The 26,396-nt window shown below is 36.6% G+C and overlaps 1 protein-coding gene and 2 long non-coding RNA genes across 3 annotated transcripts; 2 read left to right on the top strand and 1 right to left on the bottom strand.

Annotated features, from left to right (window-relative positions):
• The first annotated feature begins 3,790 nt into the window (after positions 1-3,790).
• LOC116709992 (uncharacterized) lies at positions 3,791-5,309 on the top strand. Its single transcript, XR_004337021.1, has 3 exons — positions 3,791-4,549; positions 4,712-5,030; positions 5,101-5,309. It is a non-coding gene; the product is annotated as an uncharacterized LOC116709992 (long non-coding RNA).
• Positions 5,310-6,025: 716 nt separating this feature from the next.
• Positions 6,026-6,652, top strand: LOC116709994 (uncharacterized). The gene is made up of 2 exons (XR_004337022.1): positions 6,026-6,261; positions 6,361-6,652. It is a non-coding gene; the product is annotated as an uncharacterized LOC116709994 (long non-coding RNA).
• A 1,677-nt stretch (positions 6,653-8,329) lies between these two features.
• Positions 8,330-26,026, bottom strand: LOC116711221 (cullin-associated NEDD8-dissociated protein 1-like). Its single transcript, XM_032550632.1, is given in 26 exon segments — positions 8,330-8,759; positions 8,893-9,000; positions 9,153-9,317; positions 9,391-9,560; positions 11,004-11,099; positions 12,139-12,314; positions 12,427-12,566; positions 12,833-12,973; positions 13,243-13,402; positions 15,540-15,727; positions 16,318-16,524; positions 16,615-16,836; positions 17,375-17,503; positions 17,505-17,531; positions 17,731-17,849; positions 18,034-18,082; positions 18,084-18,176; positions 19,246-19,556; positions 19,847-19,986; positions 21,042-21,147; positions 21,941-22,139; positions 23,935-23,992; positions 24,323-24,446; positions 24,574-24,728; positions 25,102-25,245; positions 25,830-26,026. Coding segments are annotated over 26 exon segments (3,726 nt in total). The 5' UTR covers positions 25,898-26,026; the 3' UTR covers positions 8,330-8,528.
• Positions 26,027-26,396: the final 370 nt, after the last annotated feature.

The following is a 26,396-nucleotide window of genomic DNA, read 5'->3' on the forward strand; positions in this document are numbered from 1 at the left end:
AAATAAAAAACAAAGAAGTAAAAGATTGGGGGACTTAAGTTTTATTTGATCAGGGCAAACACTGTAAATACTTTCAAGCTGGAATCAGTTGATCTTTTAAAATATGATATGTGACATCTGATGTGCAGTGCAATGATGGAGCTCAGTATTAAAGTTTGATTTCTCTGTTCTGTTAGATTTGTCATATCACAGAATGCATTGTGACATTATTTTACGTTTTTGACAATTGCACTTGAAGACCATCAGTAGTACAGGTGTATTATGCTTGTTGTTATGTGGTTTTATCTGTTTTGTATTTGGTTACTGTTCATATCATTTTTTTGCTTGCTGCATTGTTTTTATACCAGAAACAAAAACACCTTTGCCTATGCATTTTATGAAACGGATACAGACAAATTGGAACCCTCAGTTTAGCTAATTTTTTGTTTAAATGCAGAGTTCTAAAATACGCATTAAATATATCACAAAACTGCAAGATGAACACATCTGTCCACAGGCAATAGAAGGGTTAATGTCCTCTTGTATTTGTACAGCATGTACCGATAAGTCATGTCATCATTTACCCCTATGTGTTGGATACAATGGAAAAATTAATAAAATACGACAGCAATCTTACAGCAAAAAGTCTTACAGCAAAAATAATTTAATATATTCTGTAATATTATTGTTCATAGTAGTAGGAGTAGCATTAGTAGGGGTATTTGTAATAGTATTCATTATAGTTGTAATCATTTTATTAGTGGTATTGTATGTTTTTCCTTCACTCATTCTGTTTCAGATTTTAATGTTGCAAAATAACAGAGCACCCACTTGCCCTAATAATAATAAAAGCATTTAAATGTTTCATATGTATTTTTAAACAATGCTTAGGCACAGAAAATAAGCTACAAAGTTGTTGTCTTCATTCATTTTCATTGTTATATTTTAGGGTTAACGCTTCCATTCGGTTCTGTACTTTTATAAACTCTTATTAAAACAGACTTTTTGACAGAACATTGCCTCCAGAACTAATGAGATCTATTGATATGTAAATACACACAAGTTGTTGCAAACCTATAATAGAAATTCAGAAAAAGCACAAGACCATGGAAATGAAAATCTTTTTACTTGTCTTCTCAGTGATGACAGGTAAAAACATCTATTGGTTGTTCATTCCCATTAATATTCACTGTCATTAGTAATCTTACAAGTTTCTTAACATTCTGTTTGGTAGTTTTATTCTCTTGAGGTTTATGCTGTATTACACAGGGCCTGCAAGTGCCCTGTGTAATACACAGGCTGGTCAAATGAATTAACTTTTCAATAATATTCTAATTTACTGGTTGTGACTGTATATAAAGATATGTACTCTCTACATATCTTGTGTTATATACAAGTAGTTGATCAGCATAACAACTTAGTTCAATTTATGTTTAGCTTAATTTTATGTTCAGGGACCAAACTTCAACTCTTAAAAATGAAAATGATCATCATGCTTCAGATTTGACAGGGAACTTAACCAAGAGTCACTGCATTCTCGGTCGTGTGCTGCGGTTCCCAAAGAACCCTTTATCTGTATCCTCTCATGTTTCTGAAAAGATCGTGACAATGTTAAAAGTCATGACGGAGGCCCAGATACCTCATTGAAACGGGGAAATTCAACAGATCTTAATAAGGCCAGCAACCCTGAATAAACAAGAGCCGTAAGTTTAGTTTAAGTTTAGTTGAAATAATTTCTCTAATATCTCAGAGAAAATGTTTTAGTTTGAGGATCCAGATTACAAGAATTAAATGATTGAAGATTTTATTATTTAATTTAGTATCTTCGTGAAGCAGTTTTGCTGATGCATAGAAGCTGTTCATCTTGCAGTGGAGAATCACAAGTTTTCTCATCTTGCAGTGGAGAATCGCAAGTACAGAGCATACCGGTATTGTGAGTGCCACTCTGAAGTGGCAATCACTAGAGTAACTAGATTTCTGGTGGCTAGAGTAACCAGAAATTTAACTCAAATTGAGGACCAAAACACTGCACTGTCACAAACAATCCAAATTAATTGATAAACTAGCTCACCACCTCACATGTGTTGGCACTGCACGAAGAATTATCACAGGAAACAAGAAAACCTCAGAAGAAAGATATGAGGGCAACTTCCGTCTTCACACACAAGATGTAAACAACAATAGAGTAGCAACAAATGTTAGTGTTTAAATTGTTTCTCTTTTGTCTTTGGTAAAAGACAATGAGCAATTTCTCCCTCTAGTGTTAGACTCTTGCATTTGTTTTGATTCTATTGACCCAGAAAGCCCTGCTCTACAGTTCGCTTCTGGCTTTTGGAGCAGTTCTCCATTTTAATCAAACCAGGACATAGGTTTTTAGGTGGATCAGAGTTAGCTTTCTTGGTTCCACGTCTACATCATTGTTTGATTGCACATTCACACCTCCCCAAATGAACTGTTCTCAATCTAGATAAACACACTAGAGTTTGATTAAAGGGCTGGTGTGAATTCACCCTTAGGGTGCATTTGAATCTCCTAAGCAGGAAAATAGGGTTCCAGTGTCTGCGTAGGGTAAAACCTAAGCAGGCTAAATAGGGATTTTATGAATGCAGCCCTGTTTAGTTTGCTTACTGTTTGAGGCCTGTTGACTAAATGTATCAACAAACACTTACCAATGGAAATTTGTCCACCCTCCCTCTCTGTCATGTTGACTTCACTTGTTGACACAACACTCTGTTAACATTTTTGAAATGCCTAAAAAGGAAAAGATAATGATTGACAATTGGTGTGCTAAAAGAGTAAATGTCTCCACCTCCAACCACTGAAGAATATTTTAAGTATTTCCTGACTCAAGTAGGCCACATTCAAAAGACTGATTTAGATATAAAATACACACTGAATGAAGACATAGGAACTGTGGACAAATAGATGATTTAAGCAGTGTTCCACTTCGACAAATCATAAACCACTATAACTCAGTGTTTGGTCAGTGTGACCAAACTTCAAATGCCTCAGAGAGCCACTCATCTCATCTTCGTCTTCATGCTGCATCTGACCCAGATTTTGCATCCAGGAAGCACCTAAATCAGATCTGACTTCTAGGTGGATAAAATTTTAACATCTGTGACTCCGGCTCAAGCCCTCCAACATGAAGAGCATCTTTCTACTTATCCTCTCACTAATAACAGGTAATTGAAAAGCTTCTAGTTGATTAAATTGTATGTCCTACATCTTACATCTGATTTCAGACCATCCTCATAGTAGGGTTTAGAAAAATATGGCATATTTATTGTTTATTATAAGTTTTCAGGCTAAGCTGCCTGTTTGCCCATTACAATGCAAGCTACTGAGTCCTGTCAACCTGAAAACACAGATTTTCTGCACTCCCTTTCCTTTAAAGTTCATTAAAAATACATTGTCATACGTATGATTTTAATCTTATGTAAGTTTTAAACTGAAATATTGAAATTGATTGAGGAAACCAGACTTACTACTTTTTATGTTGTCTGAATGAATAGTTCTCAAGGCTGTGAGTTTATCAAGCCTTTTGTTGCTTTCGGTGATTTTATTTTTCCTTTTGCTTTGATTTTGGCTGCTGTGTCATTGGTTTTTAGTCCAGTGCTTATACCGGACAATGGCAGCAAATTGTACAGTATGTGCTTGATAGGTATGAACTGTGAACAAATGATCGAAGGATTTTATGTCACGATTGTAATACTACTTCCAGAAGAAGATCTCTGAAGGTAAAGTAATAAAATCCAGAATAGAGCTGTTAGGATCATCTGCAAACAGTTCATTTCCAAAGATTGCAGAAATGCATGGCTCCTTGCAAACTGAAAATGTGTGCATGGAAAAAGCCAGAATTATCATTTTGCATAGGGTTTTTACTGCTACTGTTTTACGTGTTAATTTTGCGTTTCAAGAAATTACAAAAGCCCTGAAAAGTGTTGCATATAAGCTTTAATTTAGACTGAGTTGACCAATATTTGCCATGTAATTACGTACTAATTTAACATTATTAAAGCTGCAGTATGTAACTTTTATAAAGAATAAGATTTTTGTGCATATTTGTCAAAACTGTCATGCTGAGCTCAATCTTTTTCCACTGGTTATCTGTTTCATACAATACTGTCACAACATTGTGATATTTTCAACAAATATATAAAACAATATATTTTTTAATAGTTACATACTGCAGCTTTAACACCGGGAGCTGGTTTGAAATAGTTCTCTGTGTTTCGTAGATAACTGGAGTCACATAAACTTACTCTTTCTTCTACAGGAACTGAGGCCTCAACAGAGATAAAAATATGTCTGGAAGGATGGATGGAAATGACATGGAAATACCCTTGTGATGAACAAAAATATGATAAACTCAAAGTAATTTTACCAACTAAAACCATACAGATCAATCAGACAGACAAATGGGAAAAAAGTGGCAAATATTTTTTTTACCATGATACATTGGAAAAATATCTTAGACTAAAGGTATGGCCTTTTAACTCCAAGGACAATGGAACTTATGGATTTAATTGTGATGAAAACGCAAAAAAGAGTGAAGTAAAGATTGTTGGTAAGTGGCATTCCGTTGGAGTGAGTACCAGAGTAAAACAAGTAAAAACATCTTACACTGCCATGTAGGCAGATATAATTTTCCAAAAGTAATCAACTCTCTGTCGCATCATAAATCAGCAGGAACTTTTCACATATTTATTGAGGTTTGTTCTATTTACAGAAAAAACACACATGCAAGACACTCAATCAAACTGCTTACCGAACAGCTAAAACGACCATCAAATGTGATTATCCAGATATGTATCTGTCCAAAACCAAGTTCATCTGCAAAGAAAACAACTTCACTTGTAAGAGTATCTTAACAACAAAATCATCTAAAAATTCAACAGGAAGATTCACCCTGACTCATACAAGCAGCGACTTCAATTTGTCAATTAGTCCTGTGTCCTTTAACGATGCTGGTGTTTATTGGTGTGGAGTGATAGAAAGCAATGGCAGTTACCAAGCTGGAATCTCAAAAATACAGCTGGAGGTTAAAAGTAAGTGAGTTACATATTTGTTTTTTCACTGATTATTGAACAAGGCTAAAACAACACTTATTTTCCACAGATATCACGATGTTCCCAAGATTGAGAGCTCCAGGACAAGATTTAAAATATTATTGCAAATACGGAAGCAATTTCTCTAACCTGACAAAATGTATCTGTAAGGGAGAGAATCAAAATGAATGTCAGGATGTTGGAAGCACCACAAATAACATGAGTAGGAGGTTTATGATGAAGGACAACAAAATAAACAACACCATCACCATAGAAGTGAGAAATGTAACAGTAGCTGACTCTGGAACTTACTGGTGTGGAGTCAACAAGGACAACAGCAAAATATTTATTCACAAGTTAGCCTTGAAAGTAGGTGAGTCATTTTGTTCCTACCCTGATTCAGACAGCTTAGGTGTAGTTTGACAAATATGCAGAAACCAGAGCAGTAAGTAAAGTGGTGAGCATTTTCAGACATGGAATTAAGACACCAGACACTCCTAGACATTCCTAGATTACCTACTTTTATTGGTAATACGTCTAACACTGACCCACAAGTCAGTTTGTGCATTCCCATATATTTGAGTATTATAGAAAAGATTTTTATCTGTAATTCATTAGTATGAGATTAATGCATGTCAAGCATTTATTTATTTTCATTTGCTGATTATGGTTTGCTGTTAATTAAAACTAATATTGCATTTTTTGTTATCCCACACATCATTCTCGCTTAGATAACTCAGCAACTTTACCTGCAAATATATTTGGTAAGAGACTACTGTATTTTTGTTTTTAAACTGCTTAATAATCAATTAATTTCTCTGTGTTGATGAGTGCTTGAAACAAGACTGTGTCTGTACATTGTAGGTGACATAAAGAAATTTCTGATCACTGGTACAGTTGTGGTGATACTTCTGCTTTGGACAACAACTTTGATCATTATATACAAACGTAAGCATGTTCATATTTATTTGAACAACAGAACACAAGTTTTATTATATAAAACCACATTCTTACACTTTACATGTGTAGATTAAATCTAAAGAGCCACAATAGGAAGACCATTTTTGCTGATTTATCAGACATTAAATTGTTTCTTCTAAAAAGAAAGATTCTTAGATAATAGTTTTCTGTGTTCTCATTTATTAAATTTTTTGTACTCTTCTTTTTTTGAAAAGGAGATTCAAATACAAAAAACACAGGCCGCAGCGAAGCAGAATGTCATCCAACAGAGGTTAGTTTTAAATTCTACACTTTCTGTGTTAAAGTGTTGTTGCACCAACACATAGATTTTGTTATGCCAGTAACCAGATTTATATTATTTCTCTGTTAGGAGCATTTCTATGAAGAAGTGACAGAGCATAAGAAGACACTGGTGATTCCTACCTATGCCAACACTCCTACAAATGAGCCAGCCCTGCTGCCGTACTCTATTGTCAGCTTTCAAAGGACTTAAGAGAATAACGCTGACACAGAAGTTCTGCCCCTTTAACCCACCTCTACTTTGTGCAGCTGAAGCTCAATCTTCCCAACTGATCAGCCATCCAGATCTACAGACCAACCCCTTTACTCAGCAGTTACGAAGACAAATGCAAAATGAAAAAAAAAAATATATATATATATATGTATTGTATATATACAGTATATATAGGGTTCAGCCCTGACCTTTTTTCTCTGACCAGGAAGATGCTGAATCAATCAAGATATATATATCTCGATTATATATAATCCCGATATATATATATAATCTAGATAGATAGATAGATAGATAGATAGATAGATAGATAGATAGATAGATAGATAGATAGATAGATAGATAGATAGATAGATAGATAGATAGATAGATAGATAGATAGATAGATAGATAGATAGATAGATAGATAGATATGTGTGTGTTTCACCCCTTAACTTTTTTTCTCTGACCAGGAAGATGTTGAATCAATCGAGATCTAATTTGGCATTGTACATTTATGTGTTCTGATGTTTATAACTTGCTCATTTAAGATTCAGCTAATTGAAGATATTTTGCTTCAACTGTAAGTTATTTCCAGCTTCTTTTTACAACTGCTTAGTGTATTTTTATACAATTATAATCATAGGACTGCTTATATTTAGTTCTATTACTTCCTGATTTTATGAAAAAAAAAAAAAAAACTTGGCTCCACAATACATCAGTATGTATAGTACATTGCTTTTTTATTACTGATTGAAATATATTTATCTGATTTGCTTCTTTTATTTATTTTTTGCATAAAGTCTTTCTTTATGTTAAAGATGAAAAAGTCACATCTCTACACTGAACAGTTATACCTTAATTGAATAAAAATTGTCATGATTACAGGAAAGATGATACTGGGTGTGTTGGGGCATCAGATTCATTTGCACCCTTTTCCTCCTCGGTGTGTTTTCCTTTTTTCCTTCTGTGGTGTGAGGAGGCGTCACCAGTCTGCACTTCATGCTGACGAGAAGCCTGTTGCCTATCAAATGTCAAGATACAGCTTATAATAAGGCTGGTTCCTCCAACCACATCTCACCAGTTTGTCTAACAGTTTTCCACTGGCCACCAGCTATAAGTAAAACTCAAGTCTACTATTTGTCAGGTTTGCAAGATCAGCTACCTTTGTTTGTCATCTCAGGAATCTTGCTCTGCTTCAAGTATGTTGATAGATTCAATAATCCCCTACTGCAGTTTCTGCCCCGCTATAGTAAACCAAGACTGGTACTGTTGTTATTAAAATCATTCCAAACCTTCAGATATCTGCCTGTCTTTCATAAAAGGGTGGAAACTACTGGATTTAGGAACTATTCAAACACAAGAATTTCTGGCCCTAATTTATTAAATGCTTGCCACATAGTGACACTCAAATCAATCCTCCACGATTGGCAAGACCAAAGAACTGTCAAAAGATGCCAGGATAGATATGACATCACCACAAGGTTGGATTTAATAAAACAATTTTTTGTCTTGGTCACTTTCTAATTGTAACTTTTTAAAAATAAAAATCAAACTTTTCTGAAGCCTAGGTGCATCTACAAACACATTCAAGAGAAGAGGACATTAGGACGAGTTTCATTTGTTTCAATGACAATGCAGCATTCTCTCCAGGTGATAAAGAGTTCAAACTGGCGTATTTTCTGTCTAATAAAATTATAATTATATTCTTTGTAAGATGTTTGCTCTTTGTAAAATGGCACTTCTATAGTGAGGCTTAGTAAAAACACATTTAACTCAGTTTAAAATGTCTGAATCGCAGAGTTTATCATTTTAACTTAATGTGGAAAAAGCACTATTTTCAGAAGAATATATTTCAATATTTATTCAGAACACACTGACAGGATGTAATTAATAAGATCCAACAAGGCAGAAAAAAATTCACACAATTAACAAAGCATCAAATGTTAGATCAAACATTGGCCTGACGCTCTAAAAATACAAAAAAAAAACCCAAAAAACAAAAAAAAACTGAAACTATTTTCTCTTCTAAGACACTTAAGGAGTGCTTAGCTCATATCCATGCTTTCTGTGGGGTATAAGCCGCCTGCCTCCCCTCCCTGGACACTCTGGTAGATGGACGCCATGTCAGCGTTGGATCTAATCTGGTTGGCAAATTCAGCCATGCTGGGACTTCTCTCCACCTCTGGCACAGCCAGCAGGGCGGCGACAGCGCGCATGGCTGAGCGCCGCAGTTCCTCCTGCTTCTCAAACTCCTGTTTTACAGAGCCGGCCTTTACCTGTAGATTGTAGGAGATGCCACAGAGTGTAACTCATGTTTGGTGGGCTATCTAGTTAAGCTTCAGGTCAATAAACTGGGTCAAATGCCTCATATTTCATTATTTCAGTAATAATTTCAAAATGTTTCAGTACTTTGGTGGTGCAGGTGGCTTTAAGAGGTTCCACCAGTCGGTCTAGTCTTTGGAGAACACCAGCAGGACACAAAGAAACCAGTCTGGCCAACATCAAAAAGGTCAACATCTACAGCCCAGAATAAACAGAAGTGATAGAAAAAAGGTGGTTTGTTCTTTAATGGTCCAGAAAGCTGAATTGATGTTTTCTTACATTCCATGAAGCAAGCTTGACATTTATTTGATGCAATTATTTCATTTTCAAATAATATTCCTGCTCACCCTGATATCATAGTGGTCTTTAAGTCCTTCCTCCACATGATCCAGAAACTGCAGGACATCCAGCCCCTCTAGGCAGCTGTCCAGCAGAGTGTACATACACTCAAATGCTGCTTTACGCACATCCAAACCATCATCCACCGTGTGTTTGAAGGGTCCCATCTCCACCTGCAGCACACATGCAAAGCATTACATTTGCACAGATTATCATTATTTGCAGAGTGTCCATCAGCCAGCACACCTCCCTTATGAGGTCCTTCCTGATCTGGGTTTCCTTGTAAAGGTGAGGCAGGATTGTTCCCAGAAGGCCTTGGACCAGAGATGGTTTGTTATGAGCAGCAGAGTTAAACATCACCAAGGCGACACGGCGCACGTTGATGTCACTGTCCTGCAGGGTCTTCAGAAAGTCACCTATTAGAGTAAAAGAAAGAATATCTTTGTATCACCATTAACAAAGTGTGGAACCCTCAACAAATATGGCAAAAAGCTGCTAATATACTAAAGAATGCTAAAAATGGTTTAGGATTTCAAATTTAAAATAATCTATTTTTCTATCTCTTTTTGTCACAGTAGATTCACAAACATTAATGTGTCTCATTAGAAATTCATGGGACAGACCAAATAATAGTATTGCATATTGTAAAGTTGGACAAAAACAGCACATAATTTTAAAAGTTTGTGAAAAGAAAAAAATCTATGCATACATTTGTATTTATCCAACTTGGCCTAAAGGTAATGAAGCACCACCAACTACCTTTAGAAGTTACAAACTTAGTACATAAAATCCACCAGAGTAATTTAACCTCAGCATAAATGCAGCTGTTCCCTACTCGCCTTTTAAGGTCTGGTAAAGAACATAAGCAAACATGCACTATCAAAAAGACCAACGAACGCATCAGACAAGTCAGAGCCACTATTAGTCATACACTAAATATGATCTTTGTGTTAATGTGGCAGGAAGGAAGTCACTGTTTAAAAAAGATAAGAATTTCCTGCTGCAGTTTGCCACAAGTAGCAAAAAGGAAACAGTAAATGTGGATCTTATTGGCTTTCAAGCAAAATGTTACATGTGGGTCAAAATGAAGACATTACCTATAATCCTAAACACAACAGCCTCACCAGGAACCATGTTATAATGCTGTTGTAAATCTTCCTACTTAGTAAAATCCACAACTTTGTATTGGTCTTTTACGTGAAAGCTAGGTAAATACATTGACGTTTGTAATTACAACATAACAAATGTAAAAAAAAGTTGAAGGACTATAAATATTTTTTGCAAAGTATGATGCTAATGAATGCTAATACGGAAACATCATGGTAGCTGAGTTCACCACTTCGGTGGCTAAAACTAAGAGAAAGTTGAGATTAACTGAAATATTTACTTGGAAAATCATCTGCGAATTAAAACAAATTGTGCTTGAAGTTTATGGGTTGTGACAACAGACAACTACCTCAGTAGCCTGAGGCTTCAGTAAGCATATACTCATCACAGCTGAAGAGCTGAGGCTACAATCATCAGAATGAGTCCAAAGCAGCAGTATGTCTTGTTTTCTTTGTGCCCATCGGGCCTGTTTAATGTACCCAATCCAAGTTTGAGTACTTCTGAATCAGATACTCAAATGACATAAAGTTATATCACCAGAAACTATGGCTCTTTGGAAAATAACCGAGGCTGTTCTGAGTGACAACATGGTGCACTGAATTTGATGTTTCCCAGGAATGTTGAGGTTTGATTATCTTAAGTCCATTCACAAACGTTTTTATGCGCAATCATAGGGCCAGTAAAACATTGTTGTAGAATTTATATTGAAAATCTTTACTGAGAGTAAAGATTTACTGCTAATGCTGTTTTACCAATGCTGTCTTTCAGCAGTGAGTCAATGGGAGCTGGATGGTCAACAATGGTGAACTTTACAGCTGTCACCACCGTGCTGCGAGTCAGAGGAGAACCTGTAAGACAACAGGCATGAGTAGAGTGTTAAAACTTGATTCTGTTTTATGAGGTGGATCAAGTTCTACAAGTTACCAAAAATAATTCTACAAATGAGAATTTTAAGTAATCCATTTTTAATATTACATTTCTGGGATCTGAACTAAAATAACTGAGTTTAAACTCCATGGTTTTGCTGATATGAGCACAGAAACACTTCAGGAAAAATAGATTAAGAGAAATGTGTGTCCTAGTTGCCATGGACATTGCAGAGAGATAAAAATAAAGCTGGTTTGGTTATACTCAGGAAAGAATAAATGGCTTGCAACATGAATAAACTTTGTGTTTATTGTACCTAAATTCCATAAAACTCTTTGTGTCTCCATTTGTCATTTGAAATGTGCTTTGATTATGTTTTATTAATAAGTGATACCAAGATGATTACCTTTTATTTGTAAAGAGATTTTTGCTCTGGTTTTAACTGTGAGAGAAAGCATTATAACCTTTATCATTCAGCTAGGATAAATTGGACTGATATGTTTCTTGATAATTGTTTCATTAGTGCAGCTATTAAAGAACAAAAACACCACTTCAGATTCTTGAAAAGTGATAATTTCATCCTCTTTATCTTTTTATTCTATAAATGGGCAGAGCTCTTTATGATTCACAGTAGTTGCATTTCCATTAAAAATGTGTGCAAAACTTTGTTGATACTTTGCTATCAATTTCACAATTGCATTTTTTCCATAAAATAAGAGAAACAACACAAGTTGTTGATCATGTGACCCGTGTGATGCGAAAAAAGTATTTGATTTACAGTTTTGTGAAACAAACCAATATTAGTATATATTTAAAAAAACACCTCATCCTGGCAGCAAAACTTTTTATCAAAAAACTTTTTAATTGGCATGTTCCCATTAAGCTAATTTATTTTCAAAATGTCAAGTGTGGAGTGGAAATGCTGCTAGTGCGGTGTCTAAATGTTTAAATTTTATAGGTCAAAAAAGATCCAACATGATGAACTAGGGAGAGAAAAAAAGAACTTTGCCCCCACTGTACCAGCTTTAAGTTGTTGTTTTAGTCTGGGCAGAAGTTGTGCCGGGTTGACTAAGGTCAGTTTTCCCAAACATTCAGCCACTAGGTTCCTGGTCCCCTCCTCCTGACTCTCACAGTGCTGAAACAGCAAAGCCCAGATCGACTCCACATGAGGTGAGAGACTGGAGGCTGGACATGCGCTGAGCAGAGAAAGAGAGAAAAAGCTTCAACAGAGATACCTCAAGGCCTCAAGGGACAAAACTTGCTTGGCTTATAAAACCTTTGACATAAAGTATATATATGAACACCCACCTGATGACCTCTTTGAGGGAGTGAAGCAGCAGGTATTGTCTTCGTGGTTGAGCTGAGATCTCCTTCAGCATGAAGGGCAGAAACTCATTTAGGCTGCCGACTGCCATGCCTCCTAAAGCGCAGGATGCCGCTGTTTTTATCTTTCAACACAGAAGGGATGATGCCTCAATGACTGTGAAGATAATCTGTGTTGGCATATTTTTACAACAACAAGCTGTGACTTTAAGAAGAAACAGAGATGAAGTTGCTCAATGGGAACATTTTTTTTATTCAGTGTTTTCACTGAATATGTGAGCTCAACCTCAATCCAATGACTGTGAAATATTTTTTTGTTTTTCCTGTCCTTTTGTTTAATGCCGGTTTGGAAGAGCTATCAAGCTTATATGTTTTATTATTTGTGTCCTACCTCCTCGTTGGTTGAGGAGAAGGCCTCCAAGATGACTCCCTGAACCTCCTTACTGCCTGCCAGACCGCCGCTCCTTCCCACCTCCCCCAGACACAACAGAGACAGCACCCGAGCCGACTCTGGGGAGCTGGAGTTCTTCACCTGAGGGAAGAGAGAAGTGAGCTTTAATAAGACAAACACCCAGGATGACATCGTTAAGAATCAGTGGTACCATGTTTCACAAAAATAATAAGAAAGGGGCAGTGTTAATACTGTAGAAGGTATTAGTAAGATATCCATTTTTATTTGACACATTACAGCCACAAGTGTCTGAGGATTTCACTGGGATTTTATGAGACAGACTAGAACAAATAGTATCTAATACCTTGAGAAAAACTTTTCCGATATAACTGAAAAAAAGAGTCACACACCTGCTGTATGAGGCTGGTCACAGTGCCAGGCATCTCTTTTGGAGAAGCAGAGGACAGAGCAGCCACACAGCGAGCCACAGAGTGGTAGGACTGTCTGTGCAGGACGTCCGCAGAGGACTTGGAGCTTTGAAATGGCTCCATAAGAGACTTCAGCAACTGACTGAAGAAGAGAGGAAAATATAGAAGTAAAAAGAAGAAGAAAAAAAAAGTATGATCAGATGCCTGTCCTTATGTACAAGTGTTGATACATCACAAATCACTACACAGTACAATAACGCTGCTAAATGAAACATAATCTATATTATGTGGTATTAATAGTCATTGTAAAAAAAAGTAGACACTTTTGCAGTTCTAGGGTTTTATTTCTTAGGAGCACAACAAAATGATTGGGTTTTTCACAGAATCTAAAATGATGTAAATCTGACTTCAAATACACAAAAAAGTATGAGTTCAAACCACAGGATGTCCTTGCTGCTTTCTTTGTAATGAACAGGAAAGGTAGCATTCAGATGCTGATCATCAACACCTCTAAAAAGCAGCAGTTTTGGGAAATCAGTTATGTGAAGCACATACTGTATGTCCATCATTCAACATAAAAGTCTTCCCAAGAGTGGCAACTTCACCTTAAGTTTATCTTGTTAAAGACAAGATAAACAAGTTTATCTTGTTAAAGATAAACTTAAGGCTAACGATAAACTTTGGGTTTATTTTATGTGTTGAAATAAACCCAAATAAGCTTTTGGGTTTATTTTAGCAAATAAACCCAAAAGCTCAAGACTCAACAGGCCAAAATAATATTACATTTTAAAGTTAATTACAGTACAAATGGGAAAAAGGCTAAACATGTGCAGGTTGTTCAGGTTGTGATGGAAAAGCGTTTTTGGTTTCAAAATATAATAGCACTCCAACTTTAGTTTGCAAAGTTGCATCTGAAAGAATCCCAAGATTACTAGAACAGTGTCCTTGTCCATAATGAACAACTGCATGGTGCATGAAGAGCATGCATAGCATATCAGCACCACAACCACATAAAGCATGGTGCCTGCAGGTGATGGCTGATGATGTTTTGCAGGGGTAGGAAATGGGTAACTTTGTAGTCATTGAGTTGATCATATGGGAAAGCTTTAAAGTGGGCGTTCTTACTTTTCAACGTGAGTGTAGTTAATTAGATGTTAATGTCAGAATACTTTCATTATAGTCTAAAGCAATGCATATTGCTTGAGTTGGTTACATATATTTCAGAAGCATGGAAAGCTGGAATCAAAATTCCTCAACCTGGTCCTCTTCTTGCATCTTGTTCGCTACAGATGAGAGCATTTTTATCTTTTTATCTGGAGTAGGTTGATGTCATTGGGAGGAAATACGTTCCACCTTTTTGTGTTGCACAAACAGAGACTGTTGCTGTCCTGTCATAACAGAGCCACTGATTAACACACAAGTTTTACAGAAGTCTTCAGAGCCTAATTGCATCTGACATGCCATCCTTATGTCACTGAAAATGTCCCCCAAAAGAAGCTGGAACCCTCCAACCAGCAGATCAGTTTTCCTTGCCACCACATAAGGCCAACAATTGAGGTAAGTTTAAGTGTAGGATATTTTATAGTCAGGTCATTTATCAGTTTTGGCACTGGTTAATGTTCTCCATACGTCAGCTTGGGACAACCTTAATTTTGACAAAGTTCCTGGAGAGCCACAGAAGGCATTATACGTCAGTTTTACCAGACTCAGTATTACTGCCTGTGATTAGCGAAGTGATCTTTATCAACATAATTTGTGGAGTTCCCCTTGAAAACAGTAATCACATCATTATTGATTTCGTAGAATAACAAAGCGGGCCTGACTCAGTTGTGACTCAAGAGTGATGTCCACACACTGGAGACATGATTTAATCTGGACCGGTGACGTGAGGGGAGCTCTGATCAAGTTTCACTGTTTTTATTTTCTGTAATATAATATAATAGCTTCTAATCAGCAAAGGAGAGTTTGACATTGTAGATTTTGGAAGGTTTTCTCATTCCCTGATGAAATAACAGCTGTTTACAAGCCTGAGGGAAACACCAAATTTTTGCATGATTGTAATTTTATAGAGCTGGCAAAAAGATATATCCATTTGCAACGTCAGCTCTAAAATTACCTGATTCTTATCTGCAATTTTTAACCTTTGTTGGTCAACATCTCATTGGTTGCAAACTATTAGCAGTTATTGGTCCTGAACAACTTTCCCATCAATCTGTGTTGACCCGAGTATGGCACTCTTAGTTTTCTAGATGTTGGGACAGTTGAGCTCACCAGCTTACCTGTAGCCCAGGTTTATAGCCTTGCTCACCACCAGGGCTTGGAGGAAGTCCAGTATAGCCAGAAGTGCTCCACCCTGCAGCAGTGGGGAGTGGACGAGCTTAAAGACTCCAGACAGCACAGATGAGCTGATTTTAGCCAGAGAGGAGGGGCAGGCTTTGGCCATGCAAGTTAACAAGGTAATGGACACCTAAACAGAGGAACGCATAAAGTACATAAAGCATTTTAACAGCAAAAAACAGCACCAGAAGTTTGGCCTAAAGTCATGCTTTATGGTTCAAATCCTGATTTTACTTTCTGTAGTTGGCAGTAGGTTTAGGTTTGTAGGTTTTACAGTGAAAATTAACTAGGAAGGCAACGACTCTTCACTATCATCATGGTGTCACCAAGATGCAGAGTCATAAATTAAAAAAAAAAAGTTTTATAGTTGATATAAACACAACCTAGTAAAAATTTATCTATCAGTGTGGTTCAAGAATTCAACCGTAGTGAACAAGCAAGTCTGATCCAAGCAGCAACTTGCAGGACTTAAAGCTGCTAAGACACAAAAGTAAACCTTTAGTATTGTGCTGAAGTCTGTTTCTAAATGGTTCCTGGCTGTTTTGGCAGCAACAAACTGTTAAACAGGTGGCCATAATGCTAATGTCTGATTGGTGTATTTTCACTGTGACAAATTAATCTAAAAAAATGGTCAGTGACTTAAGTGATGCAAAGATTTTAGTGTTTTACAGAGGGAAAAAAAATATCTGGTTTTAGAAAGAGCATTGTCGGTGTGAGTACCTGTGATACATGCATGTCGCTCTCATCCACCAGAGGAGGAATCTCGCTTAACACAGGCTCCAGAGCAGCTGGCTTGATGCTGGCAGCATGATGGGTAACTAGAGCTGTGAGACACGCCAACGTGCTGAGCTTCAGAGTTCGCTGGTTTTTCCGCAAGAAAGAGCCCAACACTGACAAAGCCTCCGGCAGGATGGATGTCATGTCAATCTAGAGGAGCGAGGAATGTTGCTTTCATATTTTAAAAGAAAGTCAAGTTTTATTTTTGCAAATTCATTAAGAAAAAGTTTCCTACTGGACCTTTAGTGGAGATGCAGAGATCAGGGTGAGGGTCTTCACTGCTGTCAGTCTTGTTATCTCATTTTTCAACCTGTCCAAAAAGATCCCCAAGACTCCCTGCAGCTCCGTCCCCAAGAGGTCGCCAAGATGACACACCATGTGACCCATACAGGAAATAGCTCTCTCCTTCACTTCCTGGTCAATGTCTGTTGCTTTGAGCCTCTTCATTGTTACTGAAAACACCTGGAGGAAAGAAGATTTAATAAAGAACAGGTGACAAAATAAAACACATCTGGAGCAAAACAACTGCTAACCCAAAGCAAATAAACAAAAGAACCAAAACAGGAACAAATAATAAATTAGAACAAAACAATGTAAACAACAACAAGCTTATCCAGTGAAAGAAAATAATCAGTGAAATGAGACAAAGCAAGGATAAATGTTTCTTTGATATTCTGGAGGAAGCAGAAACCTAATTTTTACTCAACACAAATAACACAGCTTTCCCAACTTATTTATGTAAGCATTTTAGATTTCCCTGTGTTTAAAGGTAAAACACAGAAGCATGGCAGATTCCTACAAGCAGGACAAGCAAAAGATATTTAAATGTTTGCTGTACATAAATCAAATTCTTTTTATATCTTAAGTATTATATCTTTAAAATAGACTAAACAGTATTTTTGGTAAACTGAAGCTGGTTTTCCTCTCCTAAAATAAACAAAAAAAAAATTCCAACTCCAACAATGTACACTGAGTATAACATTTAAAAAATAGGATATACCTCCTGAATGAAAGGCTTTGGGTCAAAACCTAAGGATGTGGTTGTCTGCCCCTGTGGCCTCATCACTTTGATTAACTGCTGAGTGACCAGCAGCGCCTCCGAGGTGATCTTATAGAAAGTGTCCTCAACAGCATGTTAGGATGGCAGGCAGCAGTGTCTACAGGAGCAAAAGAGAGGATAACTATGAAAACGTTGCGATGCCCAGACACCCGTTAATGGTTCAAGGTGATTTCCAAGGACAACACCGAAGATAACTGAGATTGTTCTGGCCAAACTTTATCACTTCCCACAAAATGCATGTCCACTGTTTTGGTTTAAAGTCTTCAGAGCAAAGCATTAAAGGAGGTTTGAACAACCTGCATGTGTGGCTGAAATGCTTGAGGATGGTGGGAGATGAGAAGAACGTGGAAGAACGAAAGAGCATCAATCCTCATGGTGGAGGAGGTGGATTTATCAGTCAGGGAAAAGACAATGCCTGGAAGAAGAAAAAAAGCAGGAATTAAGAAAAAAGAAAGCAAAGGAAAGTAAACTAAAGAGAAGGACTAAGAGATAGTTTCAGTGTGAAAAACTGAAAAAGAAAAAAAAGCTGACCTTGAATAAATTTGAGATTTATACCACATTAATAAAGATAATGGGTCAATGTCACAATGTATGTATACCAGGTATAAGGACGGGTATATGCTCTTCCAAGGCTCCAGGTACTTGTGTAGGCTAGCTCTGTGAGAAGACAGAAGCAGCCCTGTCGAGATTTAAGACTCTTCTCCTTTAACTGTTTATGGAGAGCCTTCACAATCACCGGCACCTGAACGAAGATGAAAACACATATTAAACATGAATATCTCAAAACAGGAGTCCATTTGCAAGACACGGGTTTCCTTTCTTGACAAGAAGTGTAAAATGTTTTTTTTGTTTGTTTCTAAAATACAGCACTTGTTGACCTCATTTAGTGACACCCCTGGTAAGGATGTGCAGTAGCATAATGTCAATCTAAAATATTAGAAATATAACACTTTGAAATCAAATTATTCATCAGGGATAGAAATCCCATGCTAGTAAAAAGTTGTTTTCAATAGTCACTGTGTGCTTTACATTTCCTAAATAATACACATGGCTAAAAAAAAATTATTTCTACTTTACACTTTAAGTTCACTGCATTGCCTTCAAACATGTCTTTCTATTTCCTTTGGGCATCACATAGACTTCTTTTATTTTTCCATTTTTCACAATACAAAAAAAATAAAAAACAACAACACGCTGTTCATGTACAGTAGATATTTGCTAAACTCCATAAATCTAAAAATAGCTACAGGAAGATGTAGCTATATTTAGCTCATAATGTGGATATTAACTCATTCATATCCACATTCAGGGTCATAATCGAATAAATGTGAAACAACTGGAACTATCAACTATCCAAGATTATCCCATCAGCAGCAGAGCATTAAAGTCAACAAAGTCCCCATAGCAAAATTAAACACTATCTATGTGCAACCAGTGTTTCCAAGGAAGTCTTTATTTTTTTGTCTTACCGTCACAACTGTAACCATGTGTGACTTTCTAAGTATTATTAAGCTTGTAACTAGAACAGTGTGCTTTGATCAGATAATTTTAAGTTTGAGCTTTTCTGCATCAAACACACCACATGAGGATGGTATAAAACAGTGGGGAAGAAAAACATTCTTGCCCACTGATAACATAAAGAAGGAATACATTTGTGGATCTCAATTTTAAAAAAATTAAAGATGTGTCCAAATTTCAATAAAAGTATGGGAATTTCAATTTTAACAATGTTTCATGCAATAATAAAAGATTCAGTTTTGGAGGCTTAAATTTTTCTTCTGGCCTCAGGTATTAATATCTGTTTTCAGCACCTCTTTTTTCAGCAAAGCGACCGCTGGTTCTTCCTCCTGGCTCGTTCCTGGCTCTGAACTGGCCGTAATGAGGCTGTGATGACTTGAACCGCCTTGTGTTTGCCTCAGGAGAGTGGAAAAAGCAGCAAAAACGTCAGCCTTCACGTTCTCCTCGCGCTCCTTGAATCGGGCCAGCAGAGCCGGGCAGATGGAGGAGTAGAAGGAGAGGAGAAGGTCTCTCCTCGTGCAGATCAACGCCTCCAGACACTTGATGGCGGAGCGGCGAACCTTCCAGCTCATGTCGTCGTCATCACTGTACTCATCATCTGATTCTGTGAGAAGTAAAACCAGGATACTCCTTCAGAGTATCTTCAAGATTGATTCAAATTTATTTCAAATATGATGTTTTGACAGTGGTTAAACTGAGTTTTGGACATTTTAACTTTTGATTAAAACTCAGATTTTTCTCTTTTTTGAAGACCCAAGTCAGAATCTTCATTTTTTAATTTTGACAAAAGAAAGACAATTCATTAATTTATGTTGGTGAATATCAGATTTTGATATTTTTTAAATCTTAATGTTCTGCTCAAGAAAAACAGCAGATAAAAACCTGATAACAAACCTTCATCAGCTCCATCCTCTATGTCCATGCTGTCTTCATCTTCCTCGTTGTCATCATAGTTGTAGTTAGGGTCAAAGGTCATGAACTTCAGACAGAGCTTAGTCACAGTGGCAACATGAGGTGACATCTCCTTTGGACATCTAGTGAACAAACACAATGTGAGTACTAGACAATAGTACATATGTACACAATAAAGAGCAGCAAAATAGAATTATTTGCATCTTTATCCTTATCAAAAGGTTACTTTGAAGTTTAGACCTTCTTGGCTAAATTTATAGATTTCAGTTTCCAGTTATGTCCTCTAATCCCAGTAAACAGTGTTATTTGTTTTATTTGAATTTATTACAGCTCAACTCTCAAAGCACAATCTTTTCAAAGAATAATAGCACATTTACTTAATATAACACATCACCCTTAACACATCAACCCCATTGTAAAAGATGGCGGTGGCAGCATCATGTTCTGGAGATGCTGTTTTTCAACAAGAAAAGGGAAGCTGAGCAGAAGTGACAGGAGGAAAGATGTAGCCAAAAACAGAGCAACCCTGAAATAAAACTTGTTGGTGATATCATGATTCATACAATACTATTGTCATCTTTTCGAACTATGTTGTATTTAAGCATATAATTATTTATTAAATGAGGGCAATGAACTAATGCACGGAGGACATTTTTCCGGAACATCTTTCTGAATAACACCTGTTTACAGATATCACAGTGTTTGACAGTTAGCTGTAATTAAAACGGAAGGATAAGGCAAACAAAAATTGCAAGCTCAAACAATTCAATGTAAATAAGTGAATGAAAAATGTTCAATAAAATTCATGTGATTGTTGTAAAGAACTTTTACCAACAAACACCTAAGACTGTGACCCAACCAAAAGCGTTTTTGATCAGAGCCAAAGAATGCATCTTCTTCTAAACAGGTGATCAGGTTACTTTTCTAACCTGTGGTGCACTGAGGTGCACGTACAGGCTTCACATTATCAGCCAGTTTGTTTGTTTGTGACTCTGTGTGTAATTTATTCTGTCCGTGGTGAGATTGTCTAAATTTCCCCAGATAATTAACCTGTCCAGTGGTTTGGGGTTAGGGTGAGGTGAATGTCTGATGAGGAGCATTAATGAATGGAAAGGAAATGGGAGAAATTCAATATAATGTTTTCCTGAAGTGAAGGAAGCAACGTGTTTGTTTGTACCTTCGTATAAAGGCTTCAAAGGCCTGGAAGCAATACTCCCTCAGCTCATCGTCCTCCACACTGGTAAACTTCACCACCATTGGGATCAGTTTCTCTAAATGCTCTCCTGCAGTAAAACAGGAAAGAAATCTAAAGTTACAATGAATTGTGACACATCACTTCCATAGTCTATAAAATGTTTGTTATGAAAATACAAACCTGTTGCAGCAACCACAAAAGTTATGGTTGCAATGAGAGCAAGTATAAGTTTGCAAACCATAGCATCGTAGAACACCATAGAACTTGCATTGAACTTTCATTGCTTTCATTAAATTCACACACTATAGAACCATTATACACCATAGAACTTGCATTGAACTTTCATTGCAACATTTTAGGGACGGTTTTCGACAACTAGCTATTTTTGAATAGTAAAGGCAGCCAGAGCTACAAATGATTAATTTCTTTGTTTTGTGCAACCATAGTGTTATACCTGTGAGTAATATGAACTTTTTTAATTACACATTGTGGATGTGTAAATGTAATTGGCTGAACACGCACAACTACTTGCTAGATAAGCTACTCTTTTGAATATTGGAAACAATGTCTATACATCCATTTCAATGAATAAATGTGAAAAAAATTGGGTTTTTTTTGTTTTGGATGACATTGGGTATAGAGAGAGAGGAACACCAAAGAGGCTAGAACTCATTCAAAAGGACAAATATGTATGCCTAAGCCAAAAAAACTAAAAGTGCTAAAACGGAGTCAGAAAATTAGATGTCATCATTATTTCATTTCTACTAGATTTTATAGGAACATACTGTTATAAATATGATGTTAACACATTTGAAACATGCCCATTATAAAATTTCATAAAGAAAACTTATTGTACCCTGAGAAAAGAGAAAATTTCTCACCAACTCGATGGCCGCCTTGCCGACTAACAGCTGCCAAGCACTGGATGTATGTTCTCATCAGTGATGTTTGCGGGTTCTTTGCCAGTTCTTTCAACAGGTGTTCAGTTAGCTGAGAGAAGAGGGCGGGGCTACAGCAGGGCACCAACTGGCCGAGAGCCAAGATGGAACGCTTCCTCACCGCCATTCTGGAGCTGGTAAGCTGGATGATGAAGGTAAAGAATAAACAGCAGAACAGACAAAGAAAGATTGATTTCAAGATAAAGCCTTCAAAATGGCTATAAAGTAGTCTTCCCAGTTTCAGCAGCAAACAACCTTACTTATGGCCCATATTATGAACGGCCACTACTCACAGAACACTTTATTTACATCTGTATTTCAGATATATATTTAGTGTACTGGAGTACAAGCTAATTTTAAATAAAAAATATTAATCAGTTTGTTCAGCACCTGAGGTTGCAACATTAAATTCAGTGAACCTTCTCCCCTTAGCACTTGAGTTACATGTACTCCAAGACAAAAGTATAATACACCATCCAATGTGTTTTTATAGACTTTCAAATAGTTTTGTTTAGACACAATAATCTAAAAACCGCAATCTTATGCTGAGATAAAGACTATCTGATAGATTTTCAATTTCCAGTGTGGGTTGTTGTAAAAAGGCAACTGGGGACTCTCTCCTGTTGCAAAAATGCTTCAAAGTTACTGAGATCTTTTTGTATGTACAAGTGATCTTGTACAGACTCTTCTCTCAAAAGAAAGAGAAGTGGAGGAGTGTTGTGCGACTTATTTTTTGTTTGTTTTAAATACAAAAGGGCACATACATTGTGTTAAGGCAACAAGAAGATATTTCAAACTGTCTATTTCAAAAAAGACATAAGTTGGAGTCCAGCTCTAACCTCAGAGCACACTTGATCTCTTACATTCTTTATTTGAACAGTATGTCCTTTAATGTTAAACTCTTCTGGCTTATTTCCCAGTTTCCAAATGCTCTGATGCACAGCATTTAATTAGTTCCATGTTTTATATTTACTTTTGTTGTCCCTTTGTTGTACATCAGACATTTTGTTTTGCTTGCTTAAATTAAATCAGCAATACACTACCGTGAACAAGTTCAGCCCCTGCACAAATTTGCAAATTGTTTGCAGTCATGATGATATAATTGAGATTTTACGACATACTCTACCACAAATTATTGAAATGTGTCAAGACAAATGTAAACATGTTCTACAAGGCTTCAGTTTACTCTTTAAATATCATCTAGTCCACCCAACTGCTGTCAGAAGTGACGTAATTAGTAAAAATAGATTCTTCCTGTCTGCAATATATCCCAATATGAATCTAATTGTTTTGCAAAGGCTTCGACAGCGTCATTATGACAAAGCAGCACATTAGAAAGGTCAGGATAAACATTTTCAGAGGTTTAAATAAAGACAAAAATATAAAATAATATCCCAAGTTTTGCATATCACACAGAGCGCTGTTTTATTGATAGTTTTCAAACAGAACAAGTGTGGGCCAACGACAAGCCTGGCAAAAAAGCTGTAAACCAGAATTTTGCTATTTATCATACTTGAGTGCCAGTGTTCTGAATTGTAAAGACATTTTCCACAAATCTAACCTATATGAAAGAATGGCATGAGACATAACAAAAACAAATTTGTTCTGGTCAAACAATAACAAAGTCAACTTTTTGGCTTCTGTAGAAAATGCTATGTGGGGAGAAAAAAAATCTGCTCATTACCCCAAACACTGTCAAATACAGTCGTGGTAGCAACATGCTTTTCTTCAGTAGTGACATGGACAATGACCAGAGTTGATGAAAAAATGGCTTGAGCTAAATACAAGACAATCCCTACAGAAAACTTGTTAAAGACTGCAGAATGGTCGATTACATAAAATTAATCATATTATTATGCATGGATATTTTGTGGTACTTTTTTAAGAAGTTGTTTTTTAAATAACACTCCAGTTAGAGTTTGTTTTCAGTTTGTTACCTGAGGCAGCAGGCTGGAGAGGAGTGAGCTGTGAAAACCAACCAGAGCGCCACCCAGCCTGCAGGGGAAAACAAAATGCTTAAAATACACAACAAATGCTTAAAATACTTTAGTTTATCTGTTTGTATCTGTGTCTGTCCATTTCTGTTCTGATAGCATCAAATATGTCTAAGATGCAGACAAAGTGCTTTGCAGGTGTGTGCTGCTAATGCACTGACCTATAATTGAAGAATAATTACCCTTAAACAATTGTTTGCCCCATACGTGGTCTTACTTATTAATGACATCTTGCCTCAACAGTTGCAACATACTTTCAATAACCTTTTACATACTACCTCATTTATTTGATTAACACCTCATGTGATTTTTAAAAGAGACTTATATTTACCTTCCTAACATGTCAGACAGAATGTCCAGAGCCTCTAACTGAACGGACACGTCTTCTTGTTTCCCCAGGGCACCAATCAGCTGAGAGGTAATCTTCTTACACACACTGGCTGTGAGACTCAAACCTGCCAACATCACGGAGAAATTTAGGATGAGGTATAATTCCTAAAATCAAAACACAAATCTTATGGACATTCATCCAAAATTTAACTCTTTATTGGCTCTTCTGGCGTACAGCCAACCAGCCCTCACCTGAAGCAGACAGTGGTAGCTCAGCGATCACGGCCTTCAGTCCCATGCTGGAAATGTCTCTCAGCTGCTCCTTATCTGACGTCATGTTGGTACAGAGTATGTCCACCATGACCTCCACCTGAGGCTCCTTCACTTTACTCACCAGAGGGGCCAGACTAAAAGTCCAGAATATTGTACCTCAGTTTATGCCTTCACAAAAGTTTGTTTTTAATGCAGACATATACATTTATATCTTGTTTCATTGTTCCATTGAAATTAAAAGAGACTTCCAGTATACATGTTTGTCTATCCCAGATAAACAGTTTTTGGGTGTGATTTTTACTTCTGATATAAGTTAATTAAAATGCAAATAAAATGAAAACATTCATCTAAAAGAAGTCATATTAGTAGATGGATATTTTTCATCAGTAATTAAATAGTGAATGAATTTCATATAACTGATGTATGAAAACACTGGTTTATGTTTAAGTGAATGACTTTTCAACATATTCCACACCGTTTGAGGAATACATCTGTTGTAGGTTTTACCATTTTACAGCCAGGTTTTGCACCTCTCCGTTTTTGTCCTCCAGCAGTCTGAGCAGCATGTTTACCACCTTTCTCTCACTGTCCTCATCCAGTTTAATGCTGTCTTTCTGCAGTTCCAACATCAGGTCATTGGTGGCCATAAACCTGGATGCACAAACATACCATAGAGCAAATGCAAACTCAAACACAGGTTCAAAAAGTGAGATTGTCAGATTAAGACATAAATTTTATTGAAAGAATTATACAGTGAAATGCCAGTGAGAGTAAACTGACTAAGATAAAGCTATGCTGTATTTAGAGAAGACTAACACATTTGAAGCAATATTAAAGTTATCAATTATTAGCAATGTTTTGTTCCATATTGTTTCCCTGATTAAGTTGAAAGCAAACATTTCAAGTTTGCCAATAAAAGACAAGGAGTAAAGCCTTTATTTTTTACCATTAAATATCCACCATGATAGTTCTGTATTTTATGTATTTGATTTGACTTTTTTAAACATTTCTGGAAAACCTTAAGTTTTTGTCCCCCTTATATTTAGTTAACTAACGGCATTACGAGACTTGGTAAATAATATGAGTTGTGTGAGCAACTTATAGAGTCGGTAAATATGAAAAGAAAATCACAAACAAATAGGTTTTACTTTGGAAAGAGGTGGCATTCCCATGACATCAGTCAGACTAAATGTGTCATGTCACTTTCAGAGGGTGCTGACAAACTTTTACTTTACCTGAAATCTTTGTCAGTTGATGTCATTTTCTCCAACAAGCTGGAGATGTGGTACGAAACACTCGACATGGTGGTAATCTAACCGCTGACACCGTAGCTATGGAACTTATTATCTGTGGCAAAGCGGTGAAAGTGGAGCAAAAGATTTACCCTGACAACATGGCGAGGTTGGTGGGCTGAAGAGAGAGCAAACGGTCGGTGGAACCTGACACCTAGTGGGCAAAGATAAAAATAGACGATAAGTCAGAGTGTAGTGGTTTTTGTCGCCCCCATGTGGACTTAAAATGTATCACACCTAAGTCTTTCATGTGCAAGAATAGAAGAATTGTTGTATCTAGTTACTATAGTTGAATAGATTTTTCAGGTATCTGTACTTTACTTATGTGTTTATCCTTTCTGGTGACTTTTTACTTTTACTCACAACATTTTTAAGAGAAATACCTGTGCTTTCTTCTCACATTTTCACATATGTCTTGCTACTTTCATAATGAAAAAATAAATAAAATAATGACGTGGAGTCATATCAAATTGGAGCAAAAGTGATCTTCCATGTTGTTGGCTTAAAGAA

The sequence above is a fragment of the Xiphophorus hellerii genome, chromosome 20 (genome assembly GCF_003331165.1).
Source record: "Xiphophorus hellerii strain 12219 chromosome 20, Xiphophorus_hellerii-4.1, whole genome shotgun sequence".
In the NCBI taxonomy this organism is placed as follows: Eukaryota; Metazoa; Chordata; class Actinopteri; order Cyprinodontiformes; family Poeciliidae; genus Xiphophorus; species Xiphophorus hellerii.